The sequence below is a fragment of the Bos indicus x Bos taurus genome, chromosome 12 (genome assembly GCF_003369695.1).
Source record: "Bos indicus x Bos taurus breed Angus x Brahman F1 hybrid chromosome 12, Bos_hybrid_MaternalHap_v2.0, whole genome shotgun sequence".
Taxonomy (NCBI): Eukaryota; Metazoa; Chordata; class Mammalia; order Artiodactyla; family Bovidae; genus Bos; species Bos indicus x Bos taurus.
This window is the reverse complement of record NC_040087.1, coordinates 76,572,837-76,588,808: the sequence shown is the minus strand read 5'-3', so window position 1 is coordinate 76,588,808 and position 15,972 is coordinate 76,572,837. Positions and strand designations below refer to the sequence as shown.

Below are 15,972 nucleotides of genomic sequence, written 5' to 3'. Positions count from 1 at the left end.
TGGTGCAAGTATTAAAACTTTTGACTTTAAACATATGCTACCATTTACTACAAAAACTGCTACAAAACTAGTGTGGAACTTTGATGTTCAATCCACTGGTAAAATAACAGACAATAAAGAGCATTTATTACGTTCATCTATAGTTCATAACCTAAATTTTTAGTTACCTTGAATAACACCATCCTAAAAGTTAAGTTACCTAGGGCTCTTAGATATAACTGTGTCTTTGTTATTTGCTAAAATTATTATCACAGAAGTTACATCATTTCCATTTATATGGTAAAATAAAGATGTATTACATATAATCAACAAATATCTTTGTAAAGCAAATTGGCATTTCCAATTTAAAACTGAAACAAAACATGAAAACTCTGATTTATAATTTACTGTTTATGCAGCCTTTTTCCAAGTGATTGTCAGCTTTTTTAAAAAGTGTTCTAATAATGAATTAAAATTCAAATTAAGTCTCATTAAACAAAGCTTATACCAAAAATACATTTTAGCTTTTGCACTAAAACCTTTAGGAACAGAGTCAAGTGGAACTGACACCAAATTTCTGAGCAGAACAAAACTGTGGTCTGAAAATAACACATTTACAAAATATAGTGATCAAAGATAAGAAGAAACTCTTCACCTTTGCCACATAAGCAAACAGGAGACTTACAGAATGTGAAAAGCACAAACCATAAGTTAACTCTGAAGTAGGTATTCTTGTGACCAAAAAAGGTAAGCGCTGCAAAGTTAAAACTGAGTTAAAACTGATGGGGTTTAAGGCAGAAAGGAAGAAAACCCACCATCACCACCAATGCCCAAGCACCTGTGTGTGAGTCCCAAACCCTCGTTCGGAAACCTCAGGCATAATTTAAACATCTTTCTTCACACGGTGGACCCTGTGAAACTGCCAGCCGAGTCCCACCCTTCATTCTCGATTCACCTCTCCCCCTCAGCACAACTCCCAGCCCGCCATGTCTACCTGACAAGTGACAGCCCAATCTGATTAAATGCTTCCAAGGGAGGGGACTCATGGGCCGCCATGACAGGCCAAAAGTGATCACCATGGAGATACATAATTACAGCTGTCAACGCATCTACTGTCCTGCTGGCATCAAGTTGATTGCTCCCAGCAATAATGATAGACAAAGCTTGTGTGCACGCTCCCGCACCCAGTCACTTTATCTATTCCTTGGTCCATTTAGCTGACATGCAACATTCACACAAGCAAATAACAGCAGTAAGCAGAACATTTAAGGCATTTTAATTGTTTTTTCTTTCTATGGATGGCTCACAACTGCAAATGTTATTACATAAAACTCCTGCTGCAGCATTAATTGAAGAAAGATTTGGTGGGACAAAGACCGTAGGGGGTAGAGTTTGTCCATTATCACTTGTACTTTCAACAGGTCTCACGTTTGAAAATTGCAAATTGCAAAAACTTGCGAGGGCAAAATGTTTGACATCCTGTTAGCTGTTACAACATGGTGAAAACTTCTAACAACTCGAGTAATCATTATGAATTCTTATTTAATACTTTTTTTCTTTGATTAAAAAAATGCTTAGATATGTCCCTATGATACTTGTTTTCTCATCTGCTATTTAACGTCACACAATGCCTGTTAAATCTTTACAATTTTTTTTTCTGCCTTCAGGCTTTGAACACAGCATGGAGTCTCCAAGCCTGGAAAGGGTCAAGTCCCTTTAGAAAGCACATGGGCAAAAACAATTTAAAAAGTGAAATAAATCATATATCCAACAACATCTTCAAATTCAGAATTCTTCCTGTAATCTTTCACCATCTTCATACCAGTAATCAAACGGAATAATCATATTCACAGATGGTACAGCCTTGTCAGCCACTAGCTAACATAATGTCACAAATATACACACTTATTACCTTGATTAACAGAAAAGGTACATCCTTGTTCTTTTTATGCAAGAAAAATGATTTAAATAATAGCCATTAAATACAGAAGTATAAATGAAGTGAGCACTGGTCACTCGTAAGTGGTATACATACTGTGTACTTCTTAAAGTCCTTGACACGTAACAGAATGAGGCACGTTTTGCTTTCCTTAATCCATTTCAATTAACGAGCTGATTTTGTGCTGGAATTTCTTGACATCTGACTATATAGGGGAAGCTGAATTAGATTTATTGAAAAGATTACATTGTAATATAGGAAAGTCATTCCCCATTCTTAGGATGCCACAAACTTCTTCATTACAATTTTCAGAAGAACTGGGAACACTGGGAACTATCATTTATTTAGAAGCCAGTTGTCTCCAGACTTCCCTATTAGGTGAATTCTGACTTTCCTGCACATCATAAAGTACAAAATATTAAAAACAAAAAACTGTGATTCCCCATGAATTTCACTTGTCATTCAATTTACACCCTTCGGTGTTGACAAGCTTTAACATAAAAGTGTGACATAAATCAAGATTTTAACCTCTCACTTGGTATTGCAGCTTAATGACTTACACCAGGTAGATGTATTGGTTCTTCATACTGAGACAATCTCCCAACAGACGGCAAACCAAAAGACTTGTAGGGGTCCTGAAAGTTCAAAGAACAGGAAGCACAGCCTTTGAAATATAAATCAGCACAAGTAAGGTTAAATATTTGTACAATGAAGAAGCATTTTGGGGCATATTTACCAAATCACAGATTTCAGAATATTATTGTCTTCTCGCTCTAGACAACTTAGAAGTGTATTTAAAAAATCAAACAGAACTAAAAGCAGAATTTAGCCTGACCTTGATCATACTTTATTGAAACTGGTAAAATTCCAACTTTTTATAAATCTTCTTAGAATGCCTTGGGCAAAAATAAAATAACCTAGGCGCTACATCAAAACATACTCAAGTTCAGAACAACAAATGCAGTGCACTGAAGATATTTGTTTTTCTTACTCTCAAAACAGCTCACATATGGTAAGATTTGCGCGTTCTGATTCTCCAAATAAAGACCTGAAAAGTAACTCTGCATGTGCTTCTGGATAAACGCTCCATTTGTAAATATCTTAGATCATCAGAATAAATATTCAGTAAGTTCAGTATCATAACAATAGGGAAGAAAAAGAATACCACTCAAAATATAATGCAAAGAAAACTAACTAAGCCAAGAACTATTTCTCAAGATCCTTGAAAAGCATTCCAAAACAAGGTCCAGGATTGTTAAAACACAGATACTACTAATTTGCTTTTTATTTTACAGACAGGCTTCAATGTCTAAAAGTAAGAGATGGCATTAATGTTTCCTTGCATTTTTGTTTTAGTCATTTGAGAGAAGCATTTTCAGATGCTGGCTGCTTAATTATGTGGTTAATATAGTTATAAAATAATATTAAAGCACTGAACTGAGAGTTTATGAGTAAAATCCATAATTAAAATTGTAATTAAGAGCTTTGCAATTTAAATTTTAGTTGTGATTATTCATGTAAGAAATAAAAGTATTAGGGGGGAAACTGTTAAAAAAAATTAAACACTGAATTAACAACTGATGTGTAACTAGGGTAGCTCTTTAACATACACACAGAAATAAATGCTCCTGTTTATTTTCAATGTGGTTTGAAAATAAGCAAACAAAACAAAACCCACGGTCCATTCAAGCACAAGAATATTAAACTAATTCTTTCTCGCTCCTTAAACTGATTAGAAGCTATTCTTCCATCCAGAAACAACACATGAAAATTAATTAAACTCAATCTTTTAAAACTATTTTGAGTTATGTCAAAATGATCTAACCTTTCTTTTTCTGGTTCAGCTCTGAATTACATAATCAAATACTTGACCCCAAGTTACAGGACGCTGACTTTACCTTGTTGTTTAGTTATACGTGGTCCCATGACTCGGGACACAAACACCACCCTTCCTCCCGTCATCCCTCCTCCCAGTGTTCACTTTACCTCGGCATAAACTCGACATTCGACCGCCCAGCCGTTGATGGGAATATCGGCTTGTTTGTGCCTGAGAGGGTAACCCTTGGCAACACGTATCATTTCTTGGACCAGGTCCAGGCCAGTGATGCATTCTGTGACGGGATGCTCAACCTACAAGGACAAGACCTGCCCGTCAGTAGGTGTGGTGGTGGTGGTCCAGTCACTCAGTCGTGTCCCACTCTTTTGCGACCCCATGGGTTGCAGCCCACCAGGCTCCTCTGTACATGGGACTTCCCAGGCAAGAATACTAGAGTGAGATGCCATTTCCTTCTCCAGTGGATTTTCCAGACTCGGGGATCAAACCCATGTCTCCTGAATTGAAGGCAGATGCTTTACTACTAAGCCACCAGGGAAGCTCCAACAGATGTAGGAAAAAGTAAATAAATAGAAATAAGCAGGGACAATGTCAGCAATTTCTGGGTAAAATGAGGTTAATTATAATCATAGTTGACTTGAAAACTATCTAAGAGAATAAAATTAAAGCATCGATACCATATAGTACAAAGCTGGGTGAGAAAAACAGACACCCCAAAAGTGTTTGTAAACTGTCTCTACTACTTTTCCCAGTGTTTATTTTGATGGGGTTCAACCAGGTTCAACATTTTTAATTTTATACTAATTCTTCACTGACGATTACATATTTATAGCTAGCGTCCTCAGTGTGGCTGATCATCAGCCTGTTCTGCTACACTTAGCACGGCATCCGCAGAGGCAGCTTACGCTTTTCCACAGCACTAGTCCAGCCTGAGTCTCACCCACTCGCACGCTTTCACTAACCTGTCCTGACAAGCAACCAGATTAGCGTACTCTTGCATCAATGCAGTGTAGCAGAAAGGAGCAGATGGATCCTGCAGGTTGTTCTCCCTCCAGACCGGCGTGGGGAGTGCTTAGCATGCACAATGGCAACACTGAGCCAGTGAAATCACTGCTCTCTCAGCAAACTGCTGATAACTATTTTGGATGATGCTGTCGTGGGGATCCCTGGCCTTCCACCCTAGCGCATGGGATGCACATGTACAGAAACATGCACAAACATACAGGGATACTAACAGACACACTGTTATCAATCTGATCGATTGCTGACGAGATCCTGAACTTAACTGAGCTAAAATAAAGCCACTGAGGGTGTTGGTAAAGGGCAGGTCCTCTGCCTTCCATCTAAAGCCTTGAATAAGTTTTGAGAATATCAACTTTGGCCACATCAGCTGCTTCAATACCAGTTTCCTTTCTCATGAAAATTAAGCATGTTTTAAAAGCACTTCACTATAGTTTCTTTATCATGACATGTTATATTTCATACACTCTGACATGCGAAAAGGTCAATGAACAGACCAATTGTCTTTCCATCTTCAACTACACTAATTGAAGGACAGGACTTAGTCATTATAATAATCTTGAAGCTTATCATAAGCAGACAATGCCACGGTCTTAAAAAAAAAAAAGCTTTGTAAAAATAAACAGATGGCATCCATAATTAGCTCTGTGTGTGTTATGAGTTTGTTTACAGTTTCAACAACATTTTAAGACATTTTGACATAATTTTAATGACAAATCATCACTAAAATAAGCATCTACCCTTTGTAAAATATACGTAACACTTAAGTAAAGATTTTATTAGATAGTTTAGAATCTATATTCTTAAAAGCAAAACATGGTTTTGAGAGAAACAAGGTTCTGTATGATAAACATAATAAGAAAGGAACAAATGTAAAGCCATTCTATTATTGCTGGAAATGAATTTCACGTGAGAATGCATCTTACCACCCTAACTATTCAACCTACTATGTGACCAAGGGCTTTTTATATTAATACTATCCACTACCTTTGTTAAGTAAGAAAACATTTTTAAAAGCTCACAAAATGATTTAATTTCATCCTTCTATATCTATCGCTCAGAAAAGCACATACTATATACTAGACAAGGAAATATACATTAAAGGAATGAAGGAAAGAGTGGCAAATTCAGAGCCATGTCTCTAGTAAGTGGTAGAGGCAGGGTTGGAATCTCATCCCTCCAGAGGTGATATTAGCTGCCTGTTCTTCCTCATGGAAAAATGGATATGAAAGTATGTAGTAAAGATAAACAGCTAAACAATTATGTACTGTTACCTTTTATAAAATACATGATTATGAAAGGCTAAAGACCCAAATTCATTGTAAGGCTCTGTTACACCTTAGAAAACCTCCTTATAACTCCTTATAACTTATAACCTCCTTATTACTCCTTATAACTTATAACCTCCTTATAACTCCTTATAACTGTATAGGAAAAAAGTTTATTAAACTTCTATTGAATAGAATCTAAAATTGGACCCACTTTAACCCAATTTAGAGTTATATAACAGTAACACAACATTTTATAATCTTAGTGAGCCGCAATTATTACAAAATAAAATCAGCAGACAACTAAAATAACAGCTACCTACTAAAGACAAAATCATTAAAGAATTTTTAAAAAATATCCACTGAGGTTCAAGTATTGTTAAAGTACACAAAGTAGTCTGATGTACCTAAATTTTTCAGATAACAGAAATACGTCTTTTTAAAGGAAAACATAAATTTAAACATTTTTAAGAGAAATCCTTCTAAATACATTTTAACAGAATTCCAAAGTTATTCAACAGGATATGTGAAGCATTTCCTTTAGACCCTGTATTATTATTATCATCGGGCATCTTATAATTAAAACACTGACTAAATAACCATGTCTACCCCCCATTCCTGAAAACTTAAAAATAGTTTCCCTGTGCAAGTTAAACTCAATGCTTAAGAAGAACAGAGGTTACAAAGAGAAAAAATCATTCCCACGCCAAAACATAATTCATTAAATGTTTTAAAAATATCATTAAATAAAACAAAAAAGAAAGAAAAGGAAGGGAAGGGGGTAAAATCAATGGAAAGTAAAGGTTAACTGAAACAAAAGGTTATAAGAAGAAAAAAACACTGGCTTCTGGTAAACCAACAAATTCATCATGTCCAACCTAGAACACCATGTCCAACCTAGAATAAAAAACAACCTCTGAAAGTATGATGTTAATAAACATCTATTCTGAGGACTACTGTGTCGGGGGAGTACAAGGTTTCTGAGTAACTTCTATTTGGGAAACACTGAGTTAATCTAAGTTAAACAGGCTTTTGCTTTTTTTGAAAGACTCCTCAAACACATTAATCTGTAAATACGCCACAGGACTCTCTGAAAGGAGACTGTACAGCATTTATTTAACTGCACACCTCCTCCTTTTGCAGACAATCTTTATGGATTGAGAATTCCAAAGAACACACATTTAGAAACAATGCCTTAAAGATTCAAAATACTGGGTTGGCCAAAATGGTTGTTCGGGTTTTTCTGGAACATTGTACAGAAAAACCTGAATAAAATTTCTGGCTAACACACTACAAAACCCAATTCCCTTATGTGACTCTATCCTCGCCAAACAAATTGTTGGTCTTCACACATCAATTTCCTGCCCCAAAGAAATAAGTGCTAGTTCCAAGAAACGTATGAATGAAGGATCTTCCAGATAGTACGACTGTGCATTAGAGAGTAATATACTGACATCCTAGTACATGAAACCTTGGGGTTTGGGCAGCAAAATTAATACCTAGCCAAAAAAGCGAGTGAGAAGGAGAGAAAACATACACACACACACACACACACACACACACACACACACACAAACCCAAAAAAAGAGTGAAAGTCACTCAGTTGTGTCCGACTCTTTGCAACCCCATGGACTATACATACAGTCCATGGAATTCTCCAGGTCAGAATACTGGAGTGGGCAGCCTTTCCCTTCTCCAGGGCATCTCCCCAACCCAGGGATCAAAGCCATGTCTCCTGCATTACGGGCAGATTCTTTACCAGCTGAGCCACAAGGGAAGCCCAAGAATCCTGGAGTGAGTAGCCTATCCCTTCTCCAGCAGATCTTCCTGACCCAGGAATCGAACCAGGATGTCATGCATTGCAGGCAGATTCTTTACCAACTGAGCTATGAGGGAAGCCCATCCAAATCAGAATTTAATTCTCCAAGGCAAATTATTGACTGGGATGTATTTATCAGGTCAATGCCACCTTGGAGGTTCTGCTGCTGCTATTAGTTGCTAAATCGTGTCTGACTCTTTGCAACTCGATGGACTGTAGCCTCCAGACTCCTCTGTCCATGGAATTTTCCAGGCAAGAATACTGTAGTGGGTTGTTTTCTTCTCCAGGGGATCTTCCTGACTCAGGAATCGAATGTGCACCTCCTACACTGGCAGGTGGATTCTTTACCACTGAGCCACCTAGGAAGTATCGCAGGTTCTATCAAGAGCTTATAAATCAGCACTGGCAATGCCAATTATGAACCTCGTTATGAATCTTTTATTCAAACAGGTACAAATGACGATCATCAAATGCCATGTTAAGATCCATAATCACACTCAAAATCTATGAGTATGTATAGTTATATATGCCTACATTAGATGGTCACGGCCAGCCAGTTTTTTATAGATCTATTTGCAAATTTACTTTAGTTGTCTTCTCAGTCACCATCAAACTGTCACTACTGTCAGTATTTGAGTCTAGATTTCTTGCCACTCCCTCTAATTTTTTGCTTCAAATGTATTTCCCCCCAAAAAATGAATACCTGAGCTTATCAAATGCAATGGCAAAGTAAACCAGGTTTCACTTCACATGAGTACTTGATGTATCAAATTTCAATAGTAATAAACTTAGAAAAGCTAAATGTTTCTGGAATTGTGTTGTCATTATCTGCCTTTGTAAAAGTTATAATCATAAATTCTGCCACTGCCACTGTGATCTTTAGCTTTATTCCTCCTCAAATACCAACTGCGTGCGTGCATGCTAAGTCACTTCAGTTGTGTACAACTCTTTGCGACCCTACAGACCATAGCCCACCAGGCTCCTCTCTCCATGGGATTCTCCTGGCAAGAACATTAGAGTGGGCTGCCATGCCCTCCTCCAGGGGATCTTCCTGGTGATCTTCCAGTGATCGAACCTGCATCTCTCAAGTCGCCTGCATTGGCAGGTAGGCTCTTTACCACTAGGACCACCTGGGAAGTCCTAAATACCAATCAGGAAGTATCCAAAACTAGTGAAGGGAAGACAGATATTTCCAGAGTCATAAAGTCCTAAAGTATCCACCTATAAAATACCTTCATTAATGACAAGGGGAGAAACACGAACATTACGGTGGGGAAATCCAAGACATGCCACCTTAACCAAGGCAACATCACCAGTAACGGGATAAACAGACACTGCATGTCTCCTATAATGGTCCTCATGGAAGAACGGCATTTCTGTAATATTCTTGCTGAATATGCAATGTCCGGATATACTCAAGAGAAAAAAGACAAACACAAAATGAGGGACACTCTATAAAACAAATGGCCTGTGCTCATTTTAAAAAATGTCAAGGTCATAGGTGACCAAACAAAAGACTAAGGAACTGCTCCAGATAAAGACTAAAGAGTCATGGCAAGCAGACACAACATAGGATCCGGAACCAATATTAAAATGTTGTAATTTTACTATAAAAGACATTTGTGCACAACTAGTGACACGTGAAGATGGTCTGTGGACTGGGAGAGAGCAATATGTCATTGTTAGTATTCTGACGTTGATAATGGTACTGTGGCAACGTAAAAGAGCTTTCTTGTTTTTAGGGGATACATGTTTAGAGGTAAAGGAGCACCAGGCCTACAACTTACTCTGAAATGTTTCAGGTAAAGAGGACAGAGAGAAATTAAGATATGGGTATAGGATAAAAATAAAGCAAACGTAAATGTTAGTAAAGGGTGTTCAGATATTTTTAGTAATGTTTAGAAATTTTATAGACATCAGAAATAATTGTAAAATAAAACTTAATAAAAGTTAGAGCAACATCACCAAAGTTTTTGTTTTTATATTATGAAACATTATTAAGGTAAAGGTATCTGACTTGATTGACATTATCGTCTCTTCAATCAGAACCCTTCCACTGTGCTAAATAACCAAAAGCAGATAATTTGCTCAATGTGTTTTCTCTGACTTAAACTTTTAAATATACTTTATTATGCTGATTATCTAATAATTCTAAAGATTGTAAGAATGGGTAACTACATAACAGGCAAGCATTCCTCAAGGGGAATAAGATTCAGGCAAATTTTAATTACATACTGAAGTTAACTTCAAATGAATATTAACACTGAGGCATGTTTAAAAGTTTAAATGGGTGCTTCATTTAGATGTTTGTAACAAAACCCACCCTACTAAAGAATTACATAATTACTCAAGGTTACAGACGCTTGCTCCTTGGAAGAAAAGCTATGACAAACCTAGACAGCGTATTAAAAAGCAGAGACATCATTTTGCTGACAAAGGTCCATATAGCCACAGCTATGGTTTTTCCAGTAGTTGTGTACAGATATGAGAGTTGGACCATAAAGAAGGCTGAGCACCAAAGAATTGATGCTTTCAAATTGAGAGTCCCTTGGACTGCAAGATCAAACCAGTCACTCCTAAAGGAAATCAACCCTGAATGTTCACTGGAAGGACTCATGCTGAAGTTGAACCTCCACTACTTTGGCCACTTGATGTGAAGAGCTGACTCATTGGAAAGGACCCTGATGCTGGGAAAAACAGGGCAGGAGGAGAAGGGGACGACAGAGGATGAGATGGTTGGATGGCATCACCAACTCAATGGACATGATTTTGAGCAAATTCAGCAAGACAGTGAAGGACAGGGAAGCCTGGAATGCTGCAGTCCATGAGGTCGCAAAGAGTTGGACACAACTTAGTAACTCAACAACAACCACAAGTTTAAAAGAGGAGAAAGTCCTAAAGAGTGAGGAGAGGCATCAGACCAATGAACTATGTGTTAACTTGGCCGTTATACAGAAAGAGGGTGATGTAAAGTGTTCACAGTTCCTTAAACAGAGGGTAGGTTTTTTTTTAGGTGTTAAGTGGAGGCCCAGCTGCTTAGTCCAGGCAGCAGCTGTCCCTAAAAGCAGAAGACCCATGTACACATCATAACTAACATCTGCATGGCACTGAAATTTATCAAACCTCTCCATGTTCATGAACTTGCTCTCTGTTTCACTGTCATTTTACAGACAAGACACTTGAGATACTCACAAGAAGTGTGTGGTAAGAGAATGCTCTAACATCCAAATAATATTATGTTAAATTAACATAACTTAAAGTAACTTCTTTATTAAATACAAGTCTAATTGACAGATACTACAAAGACCCAGATTGTGAAAGCCATCTTTTGAAAGAACTTGTTCGATTCAACTGAGCAAAGCAGTATAGGTATGATTACCTGATGAGATATGAGGAAATTGTCCTGTTACATAAAATTGTGTTTCATAATGGTATTTGGCATAATAGGTCTCTATCTTTTTTCGTTTGTTGTTCTGGCCTGAAAGGACAACTGATGTCATTATTTTTGGTTTTGCGCTTTCAGGTCAGAGACAGTCTTTGTCCAAAATGGAATCTAACATATACCTATTAAAATACTGAAACTCTACCTCCTGGGAATACAGGATTTCAAAATAAAGATCTAAAGTTATTAAATTTTGATCCACAGGCCTCAAAGAAAAAAAGCACGTTGGGCAATAGGCCCCAACACATCATTCCTGTAAACTCACCTTGAAAATAATGGCTACATTCAAGGGTGGTGCTGAAAACTGAACAAATTTTATTACAGAGCTTTCCTGTTGACCCACACACAAACAGTCAGATGAAGAAAGGATAAGAGAACTATTAGGGGTTGAACTGTACTCCCCTCACTTCCGCCCAATTCATATATTTAAGTCCTAACCCCGAGTACTCAAAATATGACTATGTTTGGAGATGGGGTCTTTAAAGAGGCAATTAAGTTAAAATGAGGTCATTAAGGAGGGCTCTAATAAAATGTGACTGACGTTCTTGCAAGAAGAGATGAATACACAGATGACACGCAGCAAGAAAGGAAGACCACAAGGGGACCCAAGATGCCGAGTTCTAATCTGCAGGCCACAGAGAAAGGCCTCCAGACCAAGCCACTCTGCCACACCCTGATTTACACTCCTGACTCCACAAGTGTAACAAAACGGTGCTTAAGCCACTCAGCCTGTGATAAGCTGATGTGGTAACCCTAGGAAACAAATACAGGAACAAATTTGGAAGGTTCTAGATAAGAATCTGGAACTTGAAGACACCAACATAGTTTATAAAATGCTTCCAAACAAAAACTAATGAAAAATGTCTGACAAATTTAACTATTCATGTCTATTTAACAAAAGCTTCTTTCCTTCAATTTTCCAGTAAGACTCAAAGAAAGACATCAAGTGACAGCATAACATACCCTACTTTACGTTCTCAGTTTCCCAGGAAAGGAACTTCAAATATTCCAGAATATTCCGGTTCTGGCTAGCTCCAGCCAGTCTGAGAACCCTGGCCTCTGTGCTTTCAAATACAATCAAAATGTCAATTTCTGTCCAGATCTAAAATATTCCTCCTGGCAAGAAGGGAATTTTACAAATTAATTACAAATCCATTTCCCTGTAATTTCTCCTATTTCCACCAATTATTCTTTCAGTCAAACACCTTAACTCCATAAAAGGCTAAACTCTTTAAGTACATTTTTAAATTTAAAATTGCTCTGAAAATAAGAAAAAGATATTTGTTCAGTTATAGTCAATTCTCAGAAATCAGATTTAGGCTGCAATAATTCTTAACTTTTTAATTAAGTTATATTATATATATATAAATAAGTTAATAATTAATAATAAATATTAATATTATTATATAAAAATAATAAAATAAGGAAAACAAGGTTCCATACGATACAAAAATCCTTGATGGGATCTCTGATGGGATGTGGGGGTATCTGGCCTCCAGAGAATTTCAACAGCACTATTATTACACTTTTTCTTTCACAGCAAAAGTAGATTCCTCCTTCACTGTTGCAATCAGTATAAGCCACTGACTGAGATCTAACAAAGAGGATACAATTTAGATCTCTGTTCTTCAAGATGTGGAATAGCCAGCTGACCATATTTGGGCATTAAATTTAACATGTTACTCCTTTCTATTTGAGAGTTTTCTAGCCTTTTTTTTTTTTTTTTTTGCCTTTGTAGACAATATTAAGACTGCTTTTCAAAAAAAATAAAATCTATAATTACTTGGATTTGGAAATTAACAATTACATACACACACATACACACAATTTGGAAAGGTATAGTCAGGATCCACAATACTAATTTTAGCACAAAGATCTAAGCAGAAATAGCTTATCAATGTAACCCTTTAGTGAGTTTCATGTTCAGAAGAAAGATTTCCATCTCCATTTTTCTCTTACACAAAACTCTTAAAATGAAACAGAGACTTCTTCCAAAGCAGTTAGTATTTCAACTATGTTTGTTCATTTGCAACAATAATTTTTCAATCAACTGACAAAAGAATAAGAGGAAGTTATTATTAATTAATTTGTGGCCCAGTTTGCCACCTGAAAAAAAAAAAAAGACCACTTACAAGCTTTTTAAATTATAATGACGACAGTAATAGTGAACATATTAACCAATGTTTAACCAACATAGCATGCAGAATATTACTGGTAAGATTCCTACAGTTAGGAAGAAGAGTGAGTGCTTACTATTAACCAGACGCTATTTTCAGCAGTTAAATATTCATTCATTAATGCTCACAATCCTATCAAGTAAGTGCTACATTACTGTCACTTCACAGATGAGGGAAATGAAGCACAGTGAAGTTAAGGAACTTGCTTACAGACACACAGCTAGGAAGGAGCAGGGCTAGGATTTACTGGTGCTGAGTGAAAACAGAGGATGCTCATAATTTACGGAAACAATGATTAAATGAGCTCCCACTGGTCAGTTATGACTGTTTTGAACTGTTTTAGAGTCTAGAACCTCATAAAGTTTCTCCCTGGTAAAGTGTGTGTCCAATTTCAGAGGATCCACAGACTCCCCTCCAACTCATTAAAAAGCCCAGATAACCCAGCTTAGATGTTTCTGGTTTGGGAAGAGGGAAATAGCAACACGGTTCACTCCCCTCCAGGGTCTCTATCTCCCTCGACTTAGTGAGACACAGGGGACATGTGAAGCACTGCTATCTGGGGGCAGTGACAGCTGACAACAGGTAACAGGCTCTTCTCTCTCATGGGCTGGGATGAACTGAGAGACCAGCTTCAGAGAAGTCCAGGGAAGAATGTGAAAGGCACAGGTCACGGAGACGGCTTGGATCCTGCAGAGACTCACGCACCCTGGAGAGAAAGTCAACCAAGGCTTCAGAAGAGTCCCTGTTCTCTTTGCCAATGAATCCAAGTGGTCCATGTATGTTAGTTGGATGCTGATGTCTGGATCCTTGAGACAAGGAGAATGATGGGGACACAGGCTCCTTCTATCCTCGGGAGTAGATACAATCCTATCACCAACTACTTGAATATCACAACAAACAGGATTTGGTACTGACCACTCCAAAAAACCACAGCTAAACCACAGGAGAGGATGTACCCACCGAGAAAGGATAGGAATTCAGAATAATGATCATATAGGCCAAGTGATGGAGAAGGCAATGGCACCCCACTCCAGTACTCTTGTCTGGAAAATCCCATGGACGGAGGAGCCTGGTAGGCTGCAGACCATGGGGTCACGAAGAGTCGGACACCACTGAGCGACTTCACTTTCACTTTTCTCTTTCATGCATTGGAGAAGGAAATGGCAACCCACTCCAGTATTCTTGCCTGGAGAATCCCAGGGACGGGGGAGCCTGGTGGGCCGCCATCTATGGGGTCGCACAGAGTCGGACACGACTGAAGCGACTTAGCAGCAGCACCAGCAGCAGGCCAAGTGAATCTAAGCAAACTCCAGGAGACTGTGGAGGACAGAGAAGCCTGCTGTGCTGCAATCCATGGGGTCACAAAGAGTCAAATACAACTTAGCAACTGAACAACAATGCTAAGTGAAATAGAGCAGCTAAGGGACAGAAAAAAAAAAAAAGGAACTCTATCCAAAAAACCAGTAAAGGCACCTAGAAACTCCAAGAGTAGTGATATAAGAATACACACACACACACCACTCCACCTGCAATTAGACTTTCTGGGATAAAATAACATAAGGATCTTTATGGGGTGATGATATGTCCTACAACTGGATCCTGCTCTTTATAGAACAACTTTGTAAATGTTCCACCACTCACTGACTTGTCTTAGTGGTTTGCACTGCCGTAACAGAGTAACACAGACAGAGTGGCGTATAAACAACAGAAATGTGTTTCGCACAGGTCCAGGGGCTGGGAGGGAAGTTGAAGATCAAGGGACAGCTGATTCACTGTCTGATGAAGGCCGCGTCTCAGTCCACAGACGGCCACCTTCTCTCTGAGTCCATACATGCAGGAGGGGAAGGTTCTCTCTGGGGCACAAACCCCACCCATGAGGGCACCCCCTCATAATCTAATCACTTCCCAGAGGCCTTACCTCCCAAAACCATCACACTGGAGGGTAATGTATCAACATATGAATTTTGGAGAGACACAAACATTCAGCCTACTGTATTTGTATACTTAAAATGGGCTAATGTTATGATATACAAAGTATACCACAATAAAGACTATTAATTTCTTTTTCAATAGTTAAGTTAACATAGGGAGTTCCCTGGTGGTCTAGTGGTTAGGATTTGGTGCTTTCACTGCTATGGCTGGGGTTCAATCCCTGGTCAGGGAACTGAGATCCCACAAGCTGCGAGGCACGGGACAAAATTAATTAAAAAAAAAAAGTATAGAGTCATTTTCACTCATGCAAATTCTCATATAATTTAGCTCCTATGCACCAGTCCTCAGGAAGCTACTTAAAGACATGCTGTAGGGGAAAAAAAGGAATAAACCAACAGTGCTTAAGACAAAAGTCCAGGAGAAAAGAAATTTTTACAAAGAGAGGTAGAAGAAATTCTCAGGACAGGCAGAGAATGTAGTGGGTGAAAGGAAACCAGAGACTACTACACAATGGCAAAAGTGACCAAAAAACAAACAAAGCTCAATGAGTTTGAATGTAATG

At 38.1% G+C, this 15,972-nt stretch overlaps 1 protein-coding gene across 6 annotated transcripts in view; it reads right to left on the bottom strand.

The window, feature by feature from the left end:
* Positions 1–15,972, bottom strand: part of PCCA (propionyl-CoA carboxylase subunit alpha) — a 361,328-nt gene that overhangs the window by 182,890 nt on the left and 162,466 nt on the right. For all 6 annotated transcript variants that reach the window (XM_027557904.1, XM_027557902.1, XM_027557903.1 and 3 more), the window contains exons 13-14: positions 3,905–4,048; positions 2,479–2,553 (exon numbers count right to left, since the gene is read on the bottom strand). In XM_027557904.1, the coding sequence (XP_027413705.1) occupies positions 2,479–2,553; positions 3,905–4,048 (219 nt within the window). The remainder of the gene's footprint in view (positions 1–2,478; positions 2,554–3,904; positions 4,049–15,972) is intronic.